The sequence below is a fragment of the Oncorhynchus kisutch genome, linkage group LG18, assembly GCF_002021735.2.
Source record: "Oncorhynchus kisutch isolate 150728-3 linkage group LG18, Okis_V2, whole genome shotgun sequence".
Lineage (NCBI taxonomy): Eukaryota > Metazoa > Chordata > Actinopteri > Salmoniformes > Salmonidae > Oncorhynchus > Oncorhynchus kisutch.
This window is the reverse complement of record NC_034191.2, coordinates 47,390,539-47,417,313: the sequence shown is the minus strand read 5'-3', so window position 1 is coordinate 47,417,313 and position 26,775 is coordinate 47,390,539. Positions and strand designations below refer to the sequence as shown.

General features: G+C 42.8%; 1 protein-coding gene across 2 annotated transcripts in view; it reads right to left on the bottom strand.

Moving 5' to 3' along the window:
* LOC109908817 (transmembrane protein 108-like) overlaps positions 1–26,775 on the bottom strand; it is an 87,541-nt gene that overhangs the window by 21,791 nt on the left and 38,975 nt on the right. For both annotated transcript variants that reach the window (XM_020507529.2, XM_020507530.2), the window contains exon 2: positions 16,959–17,042. In XM_020507529.2, coding sequence (XP_020363118.1) covers positions 16,959–16,998 — 40 coding nt within the window. In that variant the 5' untranslated portion in view covers positions 16,999–17,042. The remainder of the gene's footprint in view (positions 1–16,958; positions 17,043–26,775) is intronic.

Below are 26,775 nucleotides of genomic sequence, written 5' to 3'. Positions count from 1 at the left end.
AATTTATTTTATTTTATTCCATGATATTGTTGTTAAATAGATTTGTTGACTGTGATAATGGCATGGGAATATAAGAACATCTGCTAGGCTAAACTAACAAACTAGGTATGCATAGCGCATGATCCTCAAACCAGAATGACCAAACTTGTGTTTCTAAAAGTGAACTCAATGGCTGTTAGACTAATAAGGCATTTTCCATTTCATTATTATTTAATTCTAAGTAATAATTGTTTTCAATTTAATTTTATAAAGCCTAAATGCAAAACGTATAGGCATGTTGTTGATGTGTTGTTGAAATGCTGAGCGCTCCTGCCAGCCTGTAGCGTGTCACGATTGCTTCACAATGTATTTCTGAAACGGCAGGCTATAGCCTTGAATTTATAATAATAATAATAATAATATAGCCTAAATAATTAATTTTCATTCCATCCTAGGCTACCTGGCTTGCTCCTGGCTGATTTAGACTTAGCATATTGTTTTCAACTGCCTGTTGAAATGTTGAACGTCAATTGATAGTGACAGAATCACATTAATTCCCAAGCAAAGTAGATTTTGTGTCTCCTTTGCTATAGAAGGCTGAAGAGCAGCCTCTGAATGTTATAGAGACCAACCAAAGATATCCCATATGCATCGGAGTCACATCTTTCCCTGGCATTTTACAGGTTGTTTCCAGCATAAAGCATTTGCAGACTAAAGTGCCACTTTCTTTAACAAAAGCCACAATACCGTCACATACCCACTCAATTCGAGCACTGGTTTTAACTTAACACACCAAGCTCTTCACTCACTGACACAGAGACATTTAAGGAGTGCATGGTGAGTGAAGGGATTGGCTGATAGAAGAAATTGGTCTACTATCCATAGATTTTGTCAAACTGGTAGGCCTACCTCATTCTGGAATACGAATAAATAAACTCCAACACAAAGCCCTCATGTTGTTAGCAGCCTAAAGTTACATTTAAATGAAGACTGTTTAAATGAAATCAGGACTTCTCGAATTAGCCTACGTTCAGCACCCATACAATGTCCATATCCACAGCTGCCACTTCATTGTAATATAACATACAGTTGAAGTCGGAAGTTTACATACACTTAGGTTGGAGTCATTAAAGCTCGTTTTTCAACCACTCCACACATTTCTTGTTAACAAACTATTGTTTTGGCAAGTCGGTTAGGACATCTACTTTGTGCATGACAAGTAATTTTTCCAACAATTGTTTAAAGACCGATTATTTAACTTATAATTCACTGTATCACAATTCCAGTGGGTCAGAAGTTTACATACACTGAATTGACTGTGCCTTTAAGCAGCTTGGAGAATTCCGTCATGGGTTTAGAAGCTTCTGATAGGCTAGTTGACGTCAATTGACATCAATGAGTCAATTGGAGGTGTATCTGTGGATGTATTTCAAGGCCTACCTTCAAACTCATTGCCTCTTTGCTTGACATCATAGGAAAATCATAAGAAATCAGCCAAGACCTCAGAAAAAAAAAGATTGTAGACCACAAGTCTAGTTCATCCTTGAGAGCAATTTCCAAACACCTGAAGGTACCACATTCATCTGTACAAACAATAGTACGCAAGTATAAACACCATGGGACCACTCAGCCATCATACTGCTGAGGAAGGAGACGCGTTCTGTCTCCTAGAGATGAACGTACTTTGTGAGAAAAGTGCAAATCAATCCCAAAACAACAGCAAAAGGCCTTGTGAAGATGCTGGAGGAAACATATACAAAAGTATCTATATCCACAGTAAATTGAGTCCTATGTCGACATAACCTGAAAGGGCACTCACCAAGGAAGAGGCCACTGCTCCAAAACCGCCATGAAAAAGCCAGACTACAGTTTGCAACTGCACATGGGTACAAAGATTGTACTTTTTGGAGAAATGTTGGAGAAATGACCATCGTTATGTTTAGAGGAAAAAGGGGGACGCTTTAAGGATAACAAAGTCAAGGTATTGGAGTGGCCAAGCCTTGACCTCAATCCTATAGAAAATTGTGGTCAGAACTGAAAAAGCGTGTGCGAGCAAGGAGGCCTACAAACCTGACTCAGTTACACCAATTTATTGTAGGAAGCTTGTGGAAGGCTACCTGAAACGTTTGACCCAAGTGAAACAATTTAAAGTCAATGCTACCAAATACTAATTGAGTGTATGTAAACTTCTGACCCACAGGGAATGTGATGAAAGAAATACAAACTGAAATAAATCATTCTCTCTACTATTATTCTGACAGGATTAAATTGTGAAAAACTGAGTTTAAATGTATTTGGCTATGGTGTATGTAAACTTCCGACTTCAACTGTATGTAAACTCGAATATGGCTTATTGTGATTGGGATAGCCTATCCATTGCAGTGTAGCCTAGTTTTGGTCTGGACCTATGGCGGCGCTAGTATCAAACGCCCGTTTGTTTACAATTTTGACATGTTAAAGCCAGCGCTCTGCTATTTTGAAACAGTTGCACAAGGATGGGTAATCTTACATCAGCTCACTTGTGCTCAGATGGGATGGGTGGAAATATCTGAGGTGTGTCCATAAAAACATGATCCAAAGTGCTAATTTCAGGCAGCACTGATAGCACTGATAGGGATATTTAAGAACAATCAAAAGCTGGTTTTTCCACATTTTGTTACATTACAGCCTTATTCTAAAATTGATCAAATGTATTATTTTCCTCATCAATCTACACACAATACCCCGTAATGACAAAGCGAAAACATGTTTTAATAAATACCTTAATTACATAAGTATTCAGACCCTTTTCTATTAGACTCTAAATTGAGCTCAGGTGCATCCATTGACCATCCTTGAGATGTTTCTACAACTTGATTGGAGTCCACCTGTGGTAAATTCAATTGACTGGAGATGATTTGGAAAGGCACACACCTGTCTATATAAGGTCCCACAGTTGACAGTGCATGTCAGAGCAAAAACCAAGCCATGAGGTCGGCAAAATTGTCCGTAGAGCTCCAAGACTGGATTGTGTGCTCATGACCTCAGACTGGGGCGAAGGTTCACCTTCCAATAGGACAACGACCCTAAGCACACAGCCAAGACAATGCGGGAGTGGCTTCGGGGCAAGTCTCTGAATGTCCTTGAGTGGCCCAGCCAGAGCCCGGACTTGAACCCAATCGAACATCTCTGGAGAAACCTGAAAATAGCTGTGCAGCGACGCTTCCCATCAATCCTGACAGAGCTTGAGAGGATCTGCAGAGAAGAATGGGAGAAACTGCCCAAATACAGGTGTGCGAAGCTTGAAGCATCATACCCAAGAAGACTCGAGGCTGTTTTCACTGCCAAAGGTGCTTCAACAAAGTACTGAGTAAAGGACCTGAATACTTATGTACATTTCATTTTTTATTTTTTTTTATAAATTTGTGAACATTTAAAAAAAAAAAAATGGGGTATTGTGTGTAGATTGATGAGGATTATTAGTATTTTTTATCCATATTAGAATAAGGTTTTAATGTAAAAAAATGTAGAAAAAGTCAAGGGGTCTGAATACTTTCCTAATGCACTGTACGTATGTATTGTAGGCGGGCCTACAATACTTTAGCCATTCTTTGGAGGTGAGTAAACTCCCCCACACCATGATGTGGCTAAGTGTGTCCATGCCCATCATGAAATGAGATGAGAACCTCTGTGAATTTTCCTGTAGCTATTGCTTGTTTCCCGTTTCACATTTTTAAAACACAAATCCCTCCATAGGCTACTATTACCCTAGGTCTACTATAATGAAAGCTGGTTAAACAGCAATGCGTTGTCTTTTTTTTTATCCTAGCAATTTTATATCATTACATTTTACATTAATTGTTGTTGAAAAAAAAGTAAGATTGCTCATTTTTCATAGAATTTGAATAAAACCAAACTTATTAGAATGATTAACAATGTCCTGGTATTATGGTGGGAATGTCCGTGGCTCGCATGCAATGCAACTTCTGGAGCAGTGTGAATGCAATCTGTAAGATGGTTCCAATATGTATACAAAACATATTTGGGAGCAGGTATAACGGTGAGTGGACATTCTCCCTACTCTTTATATTGGCTCTTTGTCCAGCTATTGTGAAAACTTTGGATGCACATAAAACCCTCCATAGTCTGCGTTGTTTTAATATTATATGCCCACAGGGAGACATTATGGTGCCTGTAAGTGTATTTAGACATCGTTTTTTTTGTTTTGAATTTGATTCCAATTATTTGCTCTCTTTTTTAGGATTTTATCTTGCTTATTGATAACCTGTGGCATGTCCAAGCTCAGTCATATTGCAATTTACAGTAGGACTAGCCCCTATATCAGTGCGAATGCTATGTATACAGTATATTTCCACATTGCAGCCATGCAATTACTTAGAACAATGTGGACTGCAAACAGGTTGAAGTTAAGATGGGATGGGTCTACATTTTGTAAATTCGTTCCTGTAAGCTGTTTAACAAACTTGACTTCCAATAAATACAAAATTCAATAAAAGGCAGTAAATACACAACTTGAAACAACCACATATTTAACCATGGACCACGTTCCATTTGGCCAGTGAGGGGCCAAGCCTCGACACACCCACAACTGGTTTATTCATCAAAACCCAACCCTTTCTGTAGACCCATTGATCCTATCACACAGTGGGATGCATCCTTTCACACAGTGGGATAATATCTTCCTGTTTGAATGCTCTGCAATGCTCGTCATATTAGGCTCCTGCCCCACTTTCAACACGGGCATGTTTATCCCAGAACCCATGTCCATGGTGTCAGAACTTAATATTGAGAGTTAGAATGAGGAATGAGAGACGAGGAGGATTGAAAGGGCTTCTGGGATAATGATTTAGCGGGACACTCGTTGCCTGGTTGATTGGGGCTGTGATAACGACTGGGCTGCATGGCTGGCTCCGGTTGGTTCAAACAGGAAGGGCAGACATAAACCAGGAAGTTTTCCGAGCTCTGGGGAGAACACTGAGCCACGAGGGCTGTGAAAAACAATGCCATAAAGTAGACCGCCAGCTCTCTCACTAAATGAAATTGAAAATGAAAATGAAGTTATTCACAACATTACAGCGGTGTTATGACGGTCTTACAAGCATAATCATTTGCCATAATAGACCCCTACGAAGAGGTGAGAAGTGCGACCCTGCAACTCAGATTAGGGTGATTTCTCATAGCGTGCAATCATTCCCACCTTACACTAAACGCTCTCACAGATAAGCATTTTATGAGATGACTTTACAATGCAATTTGCACTTGAGGCATACTTGAAAGGAATTGGCTTATTTGGAAGGAATTGGATTGAGGGAAGAGGGCAAAAAAACATTTTCTTAAAACAAACGAGGAGTCTTCCCTGTAGCGTCAGGCGGGCCTGTACAGACAACCATGTTGAGATAGACAGACATGGAAGGTTAGAGAGAACAGAGAAGAAACGAGACCAGAAGAGAAAACCATAGGAAAGGAGGCGTGTGACCAAAGGTAATAATGGGAAGAGAAGAGAGAAATTTCCTGTGCTAACGAGTGTTTGATCATATCATGAGATGATAACATCACTCTCTCTGTGCATTCTCACTGAAACCCCTCTCCACAGCCAAAGCTATAGATCTTCATCAGAGCTGGGTCAACTCATCAGATTGATTGAAATTCATTCCAAGAATGTGTCACACTCTGATCTGTTCCACCCGTCTTTGTGCTCGTCTCCACCCCTCCAGGTGTCGCCCATTATCCCCAGTGTGTTTATACCTGTGTTCTCCATTTGTCAGTTGCCAGTTCGTTTTGTTTCGTCAAGCCAGACGGATTACCAGGACGTGCACTTCGAGCATGCGCTGACCAACTGGCAATTGTCTTCACTGACATTTTCAACCTGTCCCTGACTGAGTCTGTAATACCAACATGTTTCAAGCAAGAACACCAAGGCGACCTGCCAAAATTCCTCCTGACCGTTGTGCAGGTCTGATCCGCAACTACAGAAAACGTTTGGTTGAGGTTATAACTACCAAAGGAGGGTCAACCAGTTATTAAATCCAAGGGTTCACATACTTTCCCACCCTGCACTGTGAATGTTTACAAGGTGTGTTCAATAAAGACATGAAAACATATAATTGTTTGTGTGTTATTAGTTGTTTGTGTGTTTAGTTAGTTATTAGTGTTTGTTTATTGTTATAACCAATTTATGCAGAAATCCAGGTATTTCCAGTGTTCACATACTTTTTCTTGCCTCAGTGTGTGAGAATGCCATTCATTGACTACAGCTCAGCGTTCAACACCATAGTTCCCTCAAAGCTCATCACTAAGTTAAGGATCCTGGGACTGAACATCTCCCTCTGCAACTTGATCATGGACTTCCTGATGGTCCGCCTCCAGGTGGTAATGGTAGGCACAGTGCCTTGCAACATTATTCATCCCCCTTGGCGTTTTCCTATTTTGTTGCATTACAACCTGTAATTTAAATAGATTTTGATTTCATGTAACGGACATACACAAAATAGTCCAAATTCATTAAGTGAAATTTAAAAAAATAACTCAATATTCCCAGGTAAGAAGTTTTAGGTTGTAGTTATTATAGGAATTATAGGACTATTTTTTCTCTATACCATTTGTATTTCATATACCTTTAACTACTGGATGTTCTTATAGGCACTTTAGTATTGCCAGTGTAACAGTATAGCATTATACCCTCTCCTCGCCCCTAACTGGGCTCGAACCAGGAACACATCGGCAACAGCCACCCTTGAAGCAGCGTTACCAATCGCTCCACAAAAGCCGCGGCCCTTGCAGAGCAAGGGGAACAACCACTTCAAGTCTCAGAGCGGGTGACATTTGAAACGCTATTAGCGCGCACCCCGCTAACTAGCTAGCCATTTCACATCGGTTGCACCAGCCTAATCTCGGGAGTTGATAGGCTTGAAGTCATAAACAGCTCAATGCTTGAAGCACAGCGAAGAGCTTCTGGCAAAACACATGAAAGTGCTGTTTGAATGAATGCTTACGAGCCTGCTGGGGCCTTCCATCGCTCAGTCGGACTGCTCTATCAAGTCATAGACTTAATTATAACATAATAACACACAGAAATTCGAGCCGTAGGTCATTAATATGGTCGAATCCGGAAACTATCATCTCGAAAACAAGACGTTTATTCTTTCAGTGAAATACGGAACCGTTCCGTATTTTATCTAACGGGTGGCATCCATAAGTCTAAACATTTCTGTTACATTGCACAACCTTCAATGTTATGTCATAATTACATAAAATTCTGGCAAATTAGGTGGCCCAAACTGTTGCATATACAGTGCCTTGCGAAAGTATTCGGCCCCCTTGAACTTTGCGACCTTTTGCCACATTTCAGGCTTCAAACATAAAGATATAAAACTGTATTTTTTTGTGAAGAATCAACAACAAGTGGGACACAATCATGAAGTGGAACGACATTTATTGGATATTTCAAACTTTTTTAACAAATCAAAAACTTGAAAAATTGGGCGTGCAAAATTATTCAGCCCCCTGATGTTTATGGTTAGGGACACATTGGAGCAATACAGTCCTTTTTCGCGAATACGCACCGCATCGATTATATGAGACGCAGGACACGCTAGATAAACTAGTAATATCATTAACCATGTGTAGTTATAACTAGTGATTATGATAGATTGATTGTTTTTTATAAGATAAGTTTAATGCTAGCTAGCAACTTACCTTGGCTTCTTACTGCATTCGCGTAACAAGCAATGTAATCAGGTGGTTAGAGCGTTGGACTAGTTAACTGTAAGGTTGCAAGATTGAATCCCCGAGCTGACAAGGTATCTGTCATTCTGCCCCTGAACAAGGCAGTAGGATATGGATATGTGTGTTCTTAACTGACTTGCCTAGTTAAATAAAGGATAAATAAAGGTGTAAAAAAAAAAAGAAGGCCAAATCGGTGTCCAAAAATACCAATTTCCGATTGTTATGAAAACTTGAAATCGGCCCTAATTAATTGTCCATTCCGATTAATCGGTCGACCTCTAGTACGTACGGCCCAGTACATCACTGGGGCCAAGCTTCCTGCCATCCAAGACCTCTATACCAGGCGTGTGTCAGAGGAAGGCCCATGGACTGTTCTCTCTACTACCGCACAGCAAGTGGTACCGGAGCACCAAGTCTAGGTTCAAAAGGCTTCTTAACAGCTTCTACCCCCAAGCCATAAGACTCCTGAACAGCTAATCAAAGGGCTACCCAGACCACTCTTTTACACTGCTGCTCCTCTGTTTATCATCTATGCATAGTCACTTTAACTCTACCTACATGTACATATTACCTCAATTACCTCGACTAACCAGTGCCCCCACGCATTGACTTTGTACCGGTACCCCCTGTATATAGCCTCACTATTGTTATTTTGCAGCTGCTGTTGAATTATTTGTTACTTTTATTTTCTATTTTCTACTTGACACCTTTCTTTCTTAAAACTTCTTAAAGCATTGTTGGTTTAGGGCTTGTAAGCATTTCACTGTCTACACTGTTGTATTCGGCGCTTGTGACAAATACAATTTGATTTGATTTTGTAAGTGTAATTAATTTATGAGGATTGTTCAATTAACTAAATTAATTTCTATTCAGTAAATGTTTTATTGGGGATACGATTTCACATATCCTACATTTCTGAGCCACAGAATGATGAGTTTCCTTTCTAATGGTTCCATTATTCCCCTCTTCTCAGCTGTATTACAGTCAGTGGCTCAGCCTGACCCCATGTTCCACATTCTGTTCTGGACACCTGCCAGACACTCACAACAGCTCCCCCCTGGCCCCACTAATATGCTTAGAATGATAAACAGGCTAACAGCATACTGTATGATATGATTATGGAACACAGAGGTTGATATGGACGAGTAACACACTGCAAATAAAAAACTGTTCTCTCTCTACCTGGAATCGTCCGAGACTTATAGCTGTTATCGGCACTGTTATGGTGCGCTCACTTTAGCTGTGTACTCTGTCTTACTGGACTGCGGAGCCCCACCTGTTTTGAGCCTTTAATCCCCCCAAAAGTTATAAAATAAATACATTCAAATATAATTGGGGATGCCTGTTTTGCATGTTATTTTGTCATTAATACGTGTCACATATCAGTTTGCAAACAATGTAATTAAAAAATATATATTTCTGTGTTTATAAAGCTGCATATACATTTGGTCACTTTTTTGCTTTCTTGAGTAAGGGAGCTCCAAAATGCAGGTGTTTCAGCCTAGCTCAGTGCATTCTGTGGTGGTGGGGCAGCCAGTGGAAATACAGAGTGTAGGGCTTGGTAATGTTCTCTAGTTGCGCTGTGATTGGGTCAGTGTTCTGTCACTCATGGGGACACTACGTCACTGCCAAATCTAAGGGTAGAGAGTCATATCCCGGTATATCTACAGTAGCTTTGATTGGACTGATACTTTCAAAATCTTAGCTAGCAGTCATCATCATGAATCAAGTTGACAATCTACTGGCAAATCCTTTTTAATCCTTGTCATATGAAGAGAAATAATGAAGAGAAATCAGTGGCTAACTGCAAGCATTGCAAAGCAATCACTAGCCTGCTATTCAGTAGAGTGGGTGTATGAAATCCCAAGTCTAAATTTAAGGGTCTCTTTCCAAGCTTAAAAGGATAAATATTTAACATTGGCCATGCTGTCAATCCAGAATGACTATTGCCACGCTCAAAACAACTGGATACCTGGAACTGGGAAATCGGACTTCAGTGAGTTCAAGACAACTGGAAACTTGGGGGAAAAACGAGCTCCGACTGGGAAAATAGGTTTTGAACAGTCATACAACTCTAGAGCTCCGATCTGAAGATCACTGACATCCTGATTCAACCTTTTTTTCTTCCCCAGAGTTCCCAGTCTTGAAAGCACCATAAATCCAGAGAATGCCAGACTTTGATGACAAAATTTGTGTGAGTCCAGACATGTCTTGTATGCTGCTGCATAAATGATGTATTATGCCAGGGAGATAGTATTACTTTCTTAGCTACAGTATACATAAGTGTATGTAGTGTAGAAAGCTGTTAGTAGCCCAAGTGCCTCACCCTAATAAGTTGGTCCCTTTTCCCCTTTTAATTTCCCCTACTGTTCTGACTTGGCGGTGCACATGTAGCTTATAGCCTGTTAAGAGTAATGTAATTATCAAATATTGTAAGAGCTTTCATTGTCTGCTTATATGCCCCCTTCACTTATCCTATGGTTCTGACTTGGTGTACAGGGAGAATACTGTAAGAACGGCCGATGTTCTGAATTCTGAAGCTGTACATTTAAAAAGTGCTGAACAAATAGTTATATTGACTATATCCGTCCTAGCTCGCTCATTAATGTCTTAATTGAAATTATGAAATTGCCTCTTATCCACCCCTTATGCCATAGTTTGTACATCTCAACTGTCAGTAGAAACCACATTTGTTAAAGCAAGTCAGCCACATCGGCCACATAAGGCAGTAAATGAGGCTGAATGTACTGTTTCGCTGCCAGAAAAGGCTCCGCTGATAGCCAGGTGTAGCAGTGGTAAGGTGTTGGGACTGCTGTTGGGACCTATGTAGGCCCTAACAGTTTGTGGGTACCGGTTGTTATCAGTATAGTGCAATTAACTTATTGTTTAGTGTTGTATTGTGTAGTGCATCAATTTGTTTTGTTTGTCCAACCAAGATGTACAGTTGAAGTTGGAAGTTTACATACACTTAGGTTGGAGACATTAAACTCGTTTTTCAACCACCCCACACATGTCTTGTTAACAAACTATAGTTTTAGCAAGTCGGTTAGGACATCGACTTTGTGCATGACACAAGTAATTTTTCCAACAATTGTTTAGACAGATTTTTTCACTTATAATTCACTATATCACAATTCCAGTGGGTCAGAAGTTTACATACACTAAGTTGACTGTGCCTTTAAACAGCTTGGAAAATTCCAGAAAATAATGTCATGGCTTTAGAAGCTTCTGATAGGCTAATTGTCAATTGGAGGTGTACCTGTGGATGTACACTGCTAAAAAAATAAAGTGAACACTAAAATAACACATCCTAGATCTGAATGAATGAAATATTCTTATTAAATACTTTTTTCTTTACATAGTTGATTGTGCTGACAACAAAATCACACAAATGTATCAACCCATGGAGGTCTGGATTTGGAGTCACACTCAAAATTAAAGTGGAAAACCACACTACAGGCTGATCCAACTTTGATGTAATGTCCTTAAAACAAGTCAAAATGAGGCTCAGTAGTGTGTGTGGCCTCCACGTGCCTGTATGACCTCCCTACAACGCCTGGGCATGCTCCTGATGAGTTGGTGGATGGTCTCCTGAGGGATCTCCTCCCAGACCTGGACTAAAGCTTTCTCCAACTCCTGGACAGTCTGTTGTGCAACGTGGCGTTGGTGGATGGAGCGAGACATGATGTCCCAGATGTGCTCAATTGGATTCAGGTCTGGGGAACGGGCGGGCCAGTCCATGGCATCAATGCCTACCTCTTGCAGGAACTGCTGACACACTCCAGCCACATGAGGTCAAGCATTGTCTGGCATTAGGAGGAACCCAGGGCCAACCGCACTAGCATATGGTCTCACAAGGGGTCTGAGGATCTCATCTCGGTACCTAATGGCAGTCAGGCTACCTCTGGCGAGCTGTGCGGCCCCCCAAAGAAATGCCACCCCACACCATGACTGACCCACCGCCAAACCGGTCATGCTGGAGAATGTTGCAGGCAGCAGAACGTTCTCCATGGCATCTCCAGACTCTGTCACATCTGTCACATGTGCTCAGTGTGAACCTGCTTTCATCTGGTGACGAGCACAGGGCGCCAGTGGCGAATCTTCTCTGTGTTCTCTGGCAAATGCCAAACGTCCTGCACGGTGTTGGGCTGTAAGCACAAACCCCACCTGTGGACATCGGGCCCTCATACCATCCTCAAGGAGTCTGTTTCTGACCGTTTGAGCAGACACATGCACATTTGTGGCCTGCTGGAGGTCATTTTGCAGGGCTCTGGCAGTGGTCCTCCTGCTCCTCCTTGCACAAAGGCGGAGGTAGCGGTCCTGCTGCTGGGTTGTTGCCCTCCTACGGCCTCCTCCACATTTCCTGATGTACTGGCCTGTCTCCTGGTAGCACCTCCATGCTCTGGACACTACGCTGACAGACACAGCAAACCTTCTTGCCACAGCTCGCATTGATGTTCCATCCTGGATGAGCTGCACTACCTGAGCCACTTGTGTGGGTTGTAGACTCCGTCTCATGCTACCACTAGAGTGAAAGCACCGCCAGCATTCAAAAGTGACCAAAACATCAGCCAGGAAGCATAGGAACTGAGAAGTGGTCTGTGGTCACCACCTGCAGAACCACTCCTTTATTGGGGGTGTCTTGCTAATTGCCTATAATTTCCACCTGTTGTCTATTCCATTTGCACAACAGCATGTGAAATGTATTGTCAATCAGTGTTGCTTCCTAAGTGGACAGTTTGATTTCACAGAAGTGTGATTGACTTAGAGTTACATTGTGTTGTTTAAGTGTGGCTGTATTTTTTTGAGCAGTGTATTTCAAGGCCTACCTTCAAACTCAGTGCCTCTTTGCTTAACATCATGAGAAAATCAAAAGAAATCCGCCAAGACCTCAGAACATTTTTTGTAGACCTCCACAAGTCTGGTTCATCCTTGGGAGCAATTACCAAACACCTGAAGGTACCACGTTCGTCTGTACAAACAATAGTATGCAAGTATAAACCCCATGGGACCACGCAGCTGTCATACCACTCAGGAAGGAGACGCGTTCTGTCTCCTAGACATGAACGTACTTGGTGCGAAAAGTGCAAAGCAATCCCAGAACAACAGCAAAGGACCTTGTGAAGATGCTGGAGGAAACAGATACAAAAGTATCTATACCAACAGTAAAACAAGTCCTATATTGACAGATTACCGACCATTTCGAATCTCACCATACCTCTCTGCTATGCAATCTGGTTTCAGAGCTGGTCATGGGTGCACCTCAGCCACGCTCAAGGTCCTAAACGATATCTTAACTGCCATTGATAAGAAACATTACTCTGCAGCCGTATTCATTGATCTGGCCACGGCTTTCGACTCTGTCAATCACCACATCCTCATCGGCAGACTCGACAGCCTTGGTTTCTCAAATGATTGCCTCGCCTGGTTCACCAACTACTTCTCTGATCGAGTTCAGTGTGTCAAATCGGAGGGTCTGCTGTCCGGACCTCTGGCAGTCTCTTAGGGGGTGCCACAGGAATCAATTCTTGGACCGACTCTCTTCTCTGTATACATCAATGATGTCGCTCTTGCTGCTCGTGAGTCTCTGATCCACCTCTACGCAGGCGACACCATTCTGTATACTTCTGGCCCTTCTTTGGACACTGTGTTAACAACCCTCCAGGCAAGTTTCAATGCCATACAACTCTCCTTCCGTGGCCTCCAATTGCTCTTAAATACAAGTACTTCAACCGATCGCTGCCTGCACCTGCCTGCCTGTCACTACTCTGGACGGCTCTGACTTAGAATACGTGGACAACTACAAATACCTAAGTGTCTGGTTAGACTGTAAACTCTCCTTCCAGACCCACATCAAACATCTCCAATCCAAAGTTAAATCTAGAATTGGCTTCCTATTTGGCAACAAAGCATCCTTCTCTTATGCTGCCAAACATACCCTTGTAAAACTGAGCATCCTACCAATCCTCGACTTTGGCGATGTCATTTACAAAATAGCCTCCAATAACCTACTCAACAAATTGGATGCAGTCTATCACAGTGCGATCCGTTATGTCACCAAAGCCCCATATACTACCCACCATTGCGACCTGTACACTCTCGTTGGCTGGCCCTCGCTTCATACTCGTCGCCAAACCCACTGGCTCCATGTCCTCTACAAGACCCTGCCAGGTAAAGTCCCCCCTTATCTCAGCTTGCTGGTCACCATAGCATCACCCACCTGTAGCACGTGCTCCAGCAGGTGGTCACCCCCAAAACCTCTCTGGTCACCCCCAAAACCAATTATTTCTTTGGCCGCCTCTCCTTCCAGTTCTCTGCTGCCAATGACTGGAACGAACTACAAAAATCTCTGAAACTGGAAACACTTATCTCCCTCACTAGCTTTAAGCACCAGCTGTCAGAGCAGCTCACAGATTACTGCACCTGTACATAGCCCACCTATAATTTAGCCCAAACAACTACCTCTTTCCCTACTGTATTTATTTATTTTGCTCCTTTGCACCCCATTATTTTTATTTCTATTTTGCACATTCTTCCACTGCAAATCTACCATTCCAGTGTTTTACTTGCTATATTGTATTTACTTTGCCACCATGGGGTGTATTTGTATTTACTTTGCCACCACTATTGCCTTTACCTCCCTTATCTCACCTCATTTGCTCACATCGTATATAGACTTGTTTCTACTGTATTATTAACTGTATGTTTGTTTTAATCCATGTGTAACTTTGTGTTGTTGTATGTGTCGAACTGCTTTGCTTTATCTTGGCCAGGTCGCAATTGTAAATGAGAACTTGTTCTCAACTTGCCTACCTGGTTAAATAAAGTTGAAATAAATAAATAAATAACCTGAATGGCCGCTCAACAAGGAAGAAGCCACTGCTCCAAAACCCCCACAAGAAAGCCAGGCTACGGTTTGCAACTGCACATGGGGACAAAGATCGGACTTTTTGGAGAAATGTCTGGTCTGATGAAACAAAAATAGAACCGTTTGGCCATAATAAACATCGTTATGTTTGGAGGAAAAAGGGGGAGGCTTGCAAGCCGAAGAACACCATCTCATGTTGTGGGGGTGCTTGGTTAAAGGAGGGACTGGTGCACTTCACAAAATATATGGCATCATGAGGGAGAAAAATTATGTGGATATATTGAAGCAACATCTCAAAACATCAGTCAGGAAGTTAAAGCTTGGTCGCAAATGGGTCTTCCAAATGGACAATGACCCCAAGCATACTTCCAAAGTTGTGGCAAAATGACTTAAGGACAACAAAGTCAAGGTTGGGGTGGCCATCACAAAGCCATGACCTCAATCCTATAGAAAACATGTGGGCAGAATTGAAAAAGTGTGTGTGAGCAGGGAGGCCCAAAACCCTGACACCAGCTCTGTCAGGAGGAATGGGCCAAAATTCACCCAACTTATTGTGGAAAGCTTGTGGAAGGCTACCCGAAACGTTTGACCCAAGTTAAACCAAGTTAAAGGCAATGCTTCCAAATGCTAACTGAGCGCATGTAAACTTCTGACCCACCCATGTGATGAAATAAATAAAAGCTGAAATAAATCATTCGCTCTACAAATATTCTGACATTTCACATTCTTAAAATAAAGTGGTGATCCTAACTGACCTAAGACAGGGAATTTTTACTAGGATTAAATGTCAGGAATTGTGAAAAATTGAGTTTAAATGTATTTGGCTAAGGTGTATGTAAACTTCCGACTTCAACTGTACATGCTAAAATTGACACTGAACATATGGAATTGTTCTAAGATGTTCATACCATTTAGCTATTTAATTTAGAATTGTAGGACCCCTTCAGCTATCAAATTATACTTAAAAAAAAAAAATTGTTGATAAAATATTGAATTTGTCCTTTACTACTATAGCCCGTAGAAAATCATTGAATAAAACATTCATAAAATGGAAAAAAGTTATCAGGAATAAGGTTTTGAAATGTCTATCCTATAACTAGGAGGCATAAGAAAGCTAATTGCAATTTTTTGTTTTTTTGGACACATTCAACCCATTATTTTTGTTGGCACAAAACTACCTACCTACTTCCATTTGTTTATATAGGTTACTTTCAGACGAGTCCTTTGACACTTTTTAGGTGTCGTAGAGCAAAAACGCATTCTCCCCTTTCCATAGTGGGGACATATTAGTTTGTAGCTCAAATGGGTCGGACACTACAGACAGAATCTGGCACATCAGCGTTACCAACTTCAGATGAGTCCTGTGACACTTGTGGGGGTCGTAGAGCAAAACGGAGAACACCATCATCTTGATTTTTGGGATGTCTCATGGTCTGACCAACACCGCTGTAGCTCTGCCACCGTTCACTGCAGAGCCGGAAAGCTGCCTTAGGTGGATGCCCATGCTTTAACTGACGGATTTTGATGGGGATTTTTTTATTATGTTACTTTGTTTAACGCACGGGTGTGTCAATAGATTCTTAAGGATTTTAAGGAACAAACTAATGTACAGTTTTACAAGTTTGATCAATGTACGGTACTACGAGTTTGGCTAATGTACAGTACTACGAGTATTAACCCAGTCAAAGGAGGGGGTACTACTGGGGGAGGGGGTACTACTAAGCTATGTAGAATTGTTTTAAGAAGGTCATACCAAGGATCATTTTGCCATTTGATTTAGAATTTTAAGAACTCTTGAAGAATAAAAAAATAAATATTAAAACATTATTTGATAAAAAAAAAAATGGGCCTTACTGCTATTAGCTTATACAAACCCATTGAATAACAGATTCACTACATGGAACAACAGATAGTCCCAAAAACTAAATCTAAAATGTGTCTATCATAGAAAGTTAGGAAACATTATGATATATTTTTTACACATATTTAACTAAACAGACTCCATATGTACTTCCCTGCAAAAAAATTGACCGGTACCGGGGGGACGAGTCTTGTGAGGCCAGTGGGCGTCCTAGAGCAAAACGGATATGTACATGTTCTTGAGAGTCTCATTGTCCCATAGAGGGGTCATAATAGTTTTGTAGGCTAAACTGTTCGGACGCTACAGACGATTTTGTGGGGATGTCTCATGGTCTGACAAACACCGCTATAGTTCTGTCACCTTTCACCGCAGATGCGTAAGTGTTACATGGGCGGATGCGGTGGATTGAGACACTAGTATTGATCTGTATTTATCTCACTGTGCTATGAGTCTCACTAATGTACAGTATATTATTTGACTGTATTCTATCTCAGTTAGTATGAGGACCCAGTCTTGTCTACTCACTCAGCAGCTGGCGGCGCAGGACCTGCAGGCTTCTCTTCATGGTATCATGTGGTCCGAGTCCTCCTCCACAGTGCTCATGGTTCTCTGTGGAACACAACCATACCAGAGAGAGAGATTAAGATACTGCATTGTCAGGTAGCTCATGTCAGGTTAGCTCAGGTAACTCAGTCAGATACTGATGTGATTAAGTGAGGATATAGAGGAGAAAGAGAGTGAGAGAGCGAGAGATTGAGAGGGGGGAGATAGAGAGGATGGACAGAGAGACAGACAGAAAAGAGACAGACCAACAGACAAATAGGAATAGAGATAAAAATACAGTCAGAGAGAGACCAGGGCAGACTAATCTGTGTTTACAATTGCTAATCAGTTCAGCCAAAAACAGAAAGAACTCAAAATGTATTGAAAAATAAACTCCCTCTGACAACAATAATAAAGATATATTCACAGCGACAGGCATTAATACTTATCCATGGAAAAACAACATAAATCAGGGTTGGGTTAGACCTTAAATGTACAGACTTGGCTCCTTAACACTGGCTAGGCATTATTTTATATACAGTACCAGTCAAAAGTTTGGACACACATACTCAAAGGTTTTTCTTTATTTTGACTATTTTCTACATTGTGGAATAATAGAGAAGACATCAAAACTATGAAATAACACATATGGAATCATGTAGTAACCAAAAAAGTATTAAACAAATCAAAATATATTTGATATATTATTCAAAGTAGCCACCCTTTGCCTTGATGACAGCTTTGCACACTCTTTGCATTATCTCAACCAGCTTCACCTGGAATGCCTTTCCAACAGTCTTGAAGGAGTTCCCACATATCCTGAGCACTTGTTGGCTCTTTTCCTTCACTCTGCGATCCAACTCATCCCAATCCATCTCAATTGGGTTGAGGTCGGAGTAGGTGTGTCCAAACTTTTGACTGGTACTGTACATAGACTTGGAATCACTGGCCACCTTAATAAATGTTTAAATAATGTTTACATACTGCTTTACTAATCTCATATGTATATACCATATCCTATTCTTCTGTATAATCATCAATGCTACTACAACCACTGCTCAATCTAATATTTATATATTTCTTAATTCCCTTCTTTTACTTTTAGATGTGTGTGTATTGTTGTGAATCGTTTTTAGACACTACTGCACTGTTAGATACTACTGCACTGTTGGAGCTAGGAACACAAGCACTTCGCTACACCCACAATAACATCTGCTAAATATGTGTATGTGACCATTACAATTTAATTTGTGCTTGGTGTGATGTCATGGTTGTACTTTGATTGTATTATAAGAGTTACTTTTACTTTCTAAGAGTATTCCCTTCATAGTAGAGAGTTGGTCATCTTGAACCTGCTTCTAGATATATCCTCCCACTTGGGATATTACTATTTGCAGCTCGTCTTCCCAATTGGGTACCGCTTTAATATTCTCATCCTTTAATTCTTCAATAATTATGTATTGGTACCCCATTACATTATTGGCATACTTTGTTGTTTTTCTGAAGCTATACTGTATATCTAATGTATGTTGTTGAGAGTTGTATTCGGTCCCACTGCTTCAGTAAGAGAGCTTCTTACTTGGGAATGCAGTACTTTGGGGCCAGCCTCCAAGTTCAATTCATAAACTACAGCTCATCCAAAAAAGTGCTGCAAGGATACTGACACAAACTAAAAAAGTCTGCCACACATCACCCCCATCCTTGCTGATCTCCATTGGCTACTTGTTCCTCAAAGAATTTACTATACAATTCTCATCCTCGTCTACAAAGCCCTATATGGCATCGGACCCACCTACACTACCCCTATGAACTTCCATGTACCCTATGTTCAAGCCGCGCCAAACTCCTACATGCCCCCAGCACAAGGGGGGACCTTGCCTTTTCCTCCCACACACCACACCTATGGAACTCCCTTCCTGATCATCTCTGTGCTGTTCAGACTGTTGGGGCTTTTAAGCAGGCCTGAAGACTCATCTCTATCAGCTGACCGACCATTACGTCCCCCTTCCTAGACTTTGATTGTTGCTTTCATGATATGGTTAGATATCGTCTTGCCCAACTCACACCTCTCCCTTGTAGGCTAGCTCATTAATCACGTGTGTTGCACTTCCAGCCCAGTCCCAGCGACCCACTGATGCGGTACTGGCTTAGCAGTTGGTGACCGACAGCTGAGGTGGGAGAAACCTTTTCCAAAAACCACCCATCGGGACATCCAGCTCAGAGGTAGGGCGGCCCGAAGTTCATCAGGCTCTCTTAGTGCTATAATACCAGGGGAACTTGAGTGGTGAATACACTTTCTCCGCTTGGCAACATGTTATTATTAAATAAATATTAGTTTTACACCCACGAGTGCCCGCCACAAACCCTTCACATCAACCATAGATAATGGCATTCCACAGCAGGCCTATAGGGACAAACGACCATTGTTAGCATATTGATAAACTTTCCCTGTTTGTGTATCCAGTCAGTTGCTTTAATACATTTAACCTCTCCCAAGGTCCAGGGCCTTAATGGCTCCCAAGAGGTGTGGGTGGTCTCCACTTCTCTTTCCCAGTCGGGTAGGTGGCTTAGACCTAAATTCCCTTATTTTCCTACGGTAAACTATTTCCACCTCAAGGACCCATTGTGCCAGGTTCCCGACCAACAGCTTGTTCCCTTCCCTATTCAGAGTTAAATAGATATCCCTGCATGTTTAAAAACACCTTACACAGACCCCAGCCACTTAATATCGGCCACTTTCCTGGCCAAAACAGCATATACAACTGTTCCTAACGTCCCTGGGAGGGAAACCAGCGGAGATCTTCACCACACCTCCACATTACCTGTAATTTAAAAACATCTAAATTAGACTAAAACCTCTCACTTTCTCGGATTAGTTAGAATCACAGGAACCTATCCACATTCCTGCCCCCCTTCGAGTACACATTAGCTAACAAATACCTACTCAGACCTGTGGTGCCCTCTCACACCCCTTGTCTTGTTCCCGGGGTCCTCTCTAACGGACCAGCTCAGGTCCCATAATACAGTGCTCATCCTGTCTTTCCACCAGGCAACCTTCCTAGGAAGAGACCAGGAGGCCAGAGCCAATCCATTGGTATTCCATTGCCTGGTTCCCCCACTGGTCCCATTTGGGCACCCTGCCTCCACAAGACCCGTATAACCTTCTTCCTGACAGGACCTCTAGATCAACCTTATCAGTGCCCAATTTGCTCGATCTAGGGTGATTTCAGAGAGGCCACGGACCTCTCCTTGAACCGCTCATCCAGACGGTCCTCTGTATTACCCCTGATCATACCTGTCATACCTTGTCGAGTTTCGGCACACCGGACAACTACACCTGGTGTGCAGCCACTCCCGAAAGCATCCAATATGGCTTCACACGGCTCCGGTATCTCTTGGTCATCACTATGACCCACTAGGTCTACCGGTTCCATGAGGCTCACCACCACTACTTCCACCGTTTCACCCTCACTCGAACTACCAAATGATTACCCCTAAGGACGACCCTGAACTCCACCTACTGTACATCTGAGGAGCCTGGATCCCTCATCCTTTCCGTTAATGTTTGTGCTTAGAACTAATTTAAGTGTTCTATTTATACACTGTTCTATAAACCAATTTCTGTGTTCATGCAAGTGGCTGACTGTACAAATCACACCTATCAGTAGCTGCAATTTGGCAGTACGCCAGACGTTGTTTTGAGAACAAACGAAAGATATCTCAGTTTCAAGGTCTGAGCTTAGAGAGGAGAAACCTCGTGAAGTGTTGGTCTGTCACATGTTATGAAACAGTATTGGCCGTCACATGAATGAAACAAAACGGTAATGATGAATTAATTATGCTAAATCATGCAACTCTGTGTATAGCCGTATATAAGACAATTGTTGGGACTGCCCCAGGAGAGCTCCTGATTGACATGTGTACTATGGTGCATTGAGTTGGTTGGAACCCCTCCAGCACGCTGACAATAAACAATGATTCATTTAAGATAGACTTCGAGTGTCCCTGTGTAAGAATCTTTCCACAACACGGTGAATACTCCCAAACACCAGCAGCCAACCTGACATCTTACAAGCGACACAGTAGTATCAGTCATCACAGATACACTCCACTCTGCAGCACTTCCCATCCTTGCGTGTCGCTCCCATGTTCATACACAACCCCAGATATAGTTCTAAGTATACTCCTATCAGTGCTTACCCATAACAGAGGCCTCAGGGTATCAAACCCTTCTACCCATACATCCACTGCTTGCCACACCAAGACTCCCCATTTGCAGTACTTGGCCTTTCCTGGTTCTATTGGGCTTCTCCCCAATAGGTAGGCCACAAACCAACTACATGGGTACCTCCAGGATGCTGCTAACCAGATCTGCCATGCCAGCTTGATGGTTCCTCCTAGAAAAATAACTGCCCTAATCACCCAACCTTCCTTCCATAAGCCCTGTACACAGTATTCCAACCATACCAGTGTACTGTATGTAAGATGTAGTCTATTCCATTCACCCAGGACCCATTCAGGTTTGCCTAATTTTTGGTGAAATTGCCTGCAGTGTAGTTGAGGAGGTGGCTCGCCATCTTGCTCCTTGGTTCCTGTCCTTTCAAGTGCAGCCCCCACCCTCAAGACTTGCTGACTTGGAGGGCTTCCCATCCTGCTGACACAGCGTTGGGCCAGTAACCGAAAGGTTTCTGGTTTGAATACCGGAGCTGACAAGGTGCAGAAGAAAAATTCTGTAGCTGTGGCCTTGAGTAGGGCACTTTACCTTAATCGACCCAGGGCGCTGTACAATGGTGACCTTGGTCGTGACTCCACTCCCTGCAGGTGTCTCAGATGGAGTTGGGATTTGCAAAAAAACAAATATTTCCATTACACACCTGTGTGTAACAGGACAAATATAAGCACCCCCTAAATTATAAACCCGCTGTGGCCCCTCCCAAGGCTATTCAAGGAAAGGTTAACCTATTTTAAATGTTATATTGAGCGGACCGGTCCTGAGCACAAGCCAGGGGCAAGCTGAATTGCTTAGAACTAAAGCACGCTAGAGGGAAGCTTATAAAGGAATGGGCACCTGAAGAAACCAGGTGGAAGAAGTTACCAGGTGGAAGCTATCATGTCGAGGCTATGTGAGTGGCAGACTGATGGGTGAAACGGTCACACAAGAATGAGTGGTTACATAGCTGGAGTTAAGCATTGAGGCGGAAATGGAGATGCCGACCCCCAGCTCTACACGTTGCAACCCCCCTGCTCTATGGCCACAGAGGCCAACAGAGGAAAATTGATGTGACCATTACATCACCATTACATCCTTTCCCATTGCTTTATTGAACACATTCAATATTTTGGTCATATTCCAATGCCTGAATAACCTACTACAACATCTGGGGCCCCAGCATTTTCCCCATTCACAAACAGTTGAAGTCGGAAGTTTAGATACACTTAGGTTGGAGTCATTAAAACTTGTTTTGCAACCACTCCACAAATTTCTTATTAACAAACTATAGTTTTGGCAAGTCGGTTAGGACATCTACTTTGTGCATGAGACATGTAATTTTTCCAACAATTGTTTAAAGACAGATTATTTCACTTATAATTCACTATATCACAATTCCAATGGGTCGGAAGTTTACATGCACTAAGTTGACTGTGCCTTTAAGCAGCTTGGAAAATTCCAGAAAATTATGTCATGGCTTTAGAAGCTTCTGATAGGCTAATTGACATAATTTGAGTCAATTGAAGGTGTACCTGTGGATGTATTTCAAGGTCTATCTTCAAACTCAGTGCCTCTTTGCTTGACATCATGGGAAAATCCAAATAAATCAGCCAAGACTTCAGAAAAAAAGTCTGGTTCATCCTTGGGAGCAATTTCCAAACGCCTGAAGGTACCACGTTCATCTGTACAAACAATAGTACGCAAGTATAAACACCATGGGACCACGCAGCCGTCATACCGCTCAGGAAGGAGACACGTTCTGTCTCCTAGAGATGAATGTACTTTGGTGCAAAAAGTGTAAATCAATCCCAGAACAACAGCGAAGGACCTTGTGAAGATGTTTGAGGAAACAGGTACAAAAGTATCTATATCCACAGTAAAACGAGTCCTATATCGACATAACCTGAAAGACCACTCAGCAAGGAAGAAACCACTGCTCCAAAACCACCACAAAAAAAGCCAGACTACAGTTTGCAACTGCAAGTATGATCTTTGGAGACAAAGATCATACTTAATGTCATAATGTTCTCTGGACTGATGAAACAAAAAAATAACAGTTTGGCCATCGTTATGCCTGGAGGAAAAAGGGGGACGCTTGCAAGACGAAGGACACCATCCCAACCATAAAGCACGAGGGTGGCAGCATCATGTTGTGGGGGTGCTTTGCTGCAGGAGGGACTGGTGCACTTCATAAAATAGATGGCTTCATGAGGTAGGAAAATTATGTGGATATATTGAAGCAACATCTCAAGACAGTCAGTCAGTTAAAGCTTGGTCGCAAATGGACAATGACCCCAAGCATACTTCCAAAGTTGTTGTTCAGGGGCAGAACGACAGATTTGTACCTTGTCAGCTCGTGGATTTGAACTTTAGTCCAACGCTCTAACCACTAGGCTACCCTGCCGCCCCAGTTTAAAGGCAATGCTACCAAATACTAATTGAGTGTATGTGAACGTCTGACCCACTGGGAAGGAATGTGATGAAAGAAATAAAAACTGAAACATATCAATCTCTCTACTATTATTCTGACATTTCACATTATTAAAATAAAGTGGTGATCCTAACTGTTCTAAGACTGGGAATTGTTACTAGGATTAAATGTCAGGAATTGTGAAAAACTGCGATTAAATGTATTTGGCTAAGGTGTATGTAAACTTCTGACTTCAACTGTATTATCGGTAGCGTATAGGTTTCAAACAGGATTGTACGCTGTTCCCTTAAATCGTCTAGTCGGCCTTATTCCTACCATAACATGTGTCCGCTCCCAACCAAGCACCCCAATCGTGTACAGAGCTACCATGAGCAAAGCCCCGAACAACATGCTCATGCCCACTTCATACCATCGTTTACACCACTTCCTTCTTGGCTTTCCTTCAGGCCCAGATGGTGGGAAGGCACCATCTCCTTTACTTCCTTTTACCTCCATTTTTACCCTTTCTAGATGCTGGCTCAGGGGCGTCTTTTTACCAGGGCGGTTCCAGTTCCTGGCCCTAACACTCTCACAAATGTAGAAAGGGAGTAGAAACGCTTTAACGGCACATAGATCGTCCTGAGTTTCACCCCGAGCTGCATGGGCTCCTTCCCCGCCAGTGTGCCAGACGCTCTGACAGCCTGACCCCCCAAAAACCTGTAGCACATCCTGTCTAACCGGGTCCTCTGTGACTGCTGTCAGGGTAGCTTCCTTGCACCATATCCAGGATTCGCCACTCCCCCAGCCATTTAATCTGGTCAGGACATAGCGCAGCCTAGTACGATTCCCTTTTCCTCCTACTGGATTTGGAAATCCATCATAATTTCCTTTATAAATTGGTTCCAATGGTATAGTTTCCATAGGACCCTCAAACCCTTAGCTATATCCTGATTAACCACAGGGAGCAGACTAAACTCCCTTCTGGTCCATAGACCCTTATCTAGCCTTTCCTATCCCAAGGGGATCTGATTTACCTTAAACACATTTCTCACTGCTGGCCAGCAGCCATTTATGGCCTCTATCCAGTCAGTCAATTGGGTGACCCCTCCTTTGGCACAGGGGTTCAAGCACTCCAATTTGATGACCCCTGGCCCATTAGGATACACTTCCCTTTGAGTTTCTCTCAAGCCTGTGCTCAAAAGTGGTCTTGTTAATTTTCTAACCTGGTAACCAAAAACCACCGGCTGAGATTAGCAGGGCTGACCTTTTTAGATCACTGCACTCGTCACATCTCCCCAGTTGGGCCCGATCCCACTGACATGAACAGTCCTGGGGCCCTTTCAAAAGCCCCTCAGTGCCACCCTGTCCTACCCATTGGGTGTACACTAAGTCATGGGAGAAACTGAAGGCGGCAGTGGTGACAGAATATGTGATCCATCACTTTTACCCGGCCTCGTGGAACCCCATCTAGCCCATAGGCCACATCGCGCTCCACAGGCATGACTGGAGGCCTCTTATTCCCTGATCCTTCCCACACCTTGGGCAGGGTATATTCCAGGCAAACGGAACATTCCCCGTCAGCCAAGGACCCCAACTGATCACTTCCGTATCCCTGGATATCAATACATTCTATGCCCCAACCCTCTACCAAACCATGCTTGGGGATACCCTCGTCTCAACACTACGATTCCCTGCACATTGGCCACCCCGGAGGTAGTGCTCCAGTTTTCACTGCCATAAGGTCTGCACCCAGCTCTCCTGCCCTACAAACAGAGAGCACACCGGTTTAGAACTCTCGAGGGACTAGAACGGGCTGGAACGAGAGTTGAGTTCCCTAGCCGGAGTGCCTCTATTATCACGTACCCTATCATTTAGTACTCCTCCCATCCTTAGCAGCTGCTTACTCCAACAACAATTACACCACTCATTTGGGCCAACATGTCAACCTCTCTATTACCTTCATACTTCCCTTCGGTGGTGTGACTTTTTGTTGAGCAACCTCGATTTCCATTTTTTTGTAATAAGTATTGCAATTTTTTCACATGACCCTCTGTGGGCCACTTCTTCACCCTTACCACCCTCATTACAGTAATCACTATCCATTATTAAGCGTAACCGCTTTATCCTATGCTTCTCGGCCTCCAACAGCCCTTCCAGTATTGCCCCGGCTGAGCAGATGGTGGTACCTTGCCTTTGCGTCACCGTTTTCCCTTGACACTTTAATACGTAGGCCCAATAGGCCCCTGTATCGGTTCCCCTTCAGGAGCCCTCAGGTACAATTCCCACTCGCTCAGGCTCCCTATACCTTCTTAGCCTGCTTCCATCACCATACACAAACTGTAACTGTGGGTTCAACAGGATATTTTCCCATCGACACCATCGCACATTTGTGTCTCTGGTGCCCTCCCACCCAGGGACACCAAAAATGTCTTGCCCAACTCGCGCCTCTCCCTTGAGATTAATGAGCTACACTAGATGACCTATGCTTTAAGACTATTACCAACGGGTGCTGCCCTTCCAGCCCAGTCCCAGCGACCTGCTGATACCAACCGCGCCGCCGGCTTAGCACTCGGCGGCTGACAGCTGGGGTGGGAGAAAACTTTTCCAAAAACCACTCAGCAGGACGTCCAGCTCAGAGGCAGGGCGACCCGTAATCCATCAGGCTCACCTAGGGTTATAAGACCAGGGGAACTTGAGTGGTGAGCATACTTTCTTCGCTCTGCAACTGTTATTGTTAAATAAATATTTGTTTTACACCCACGAGTGAGCGGCACAAACCCTTCACCTGTGGACCTGGAGTTACTCACCACAATAGGGTCTAGTCTCCCACGAGACGAGGTGTATAGTCACCGTGTCAGCCTTAGCCTAACATCCTAAGACATTCTATAGACACCTCAAGCATGGACCCCACACGGAAATCCACTGCAAAAACAATGAGTCTACTATCCTATGAATACCCTAGCTCCCAACCTTGAAGAAACCCATTACAATTATATGACCCTGCCCCTGGGTGTAAAGAACCGAGGCTTACCTCTAACTGATGGCTAGAAGAATTCAGAAAAAGTCAAACTGCAACCATTACAAAAATGTTCCAAAAAGAGAAACTCAAAAACAGCAGTAAAAAAAATGGCTAAATACCCCAAAAAGAGAACCATCTTTAACCTGCAAACAATGACTCA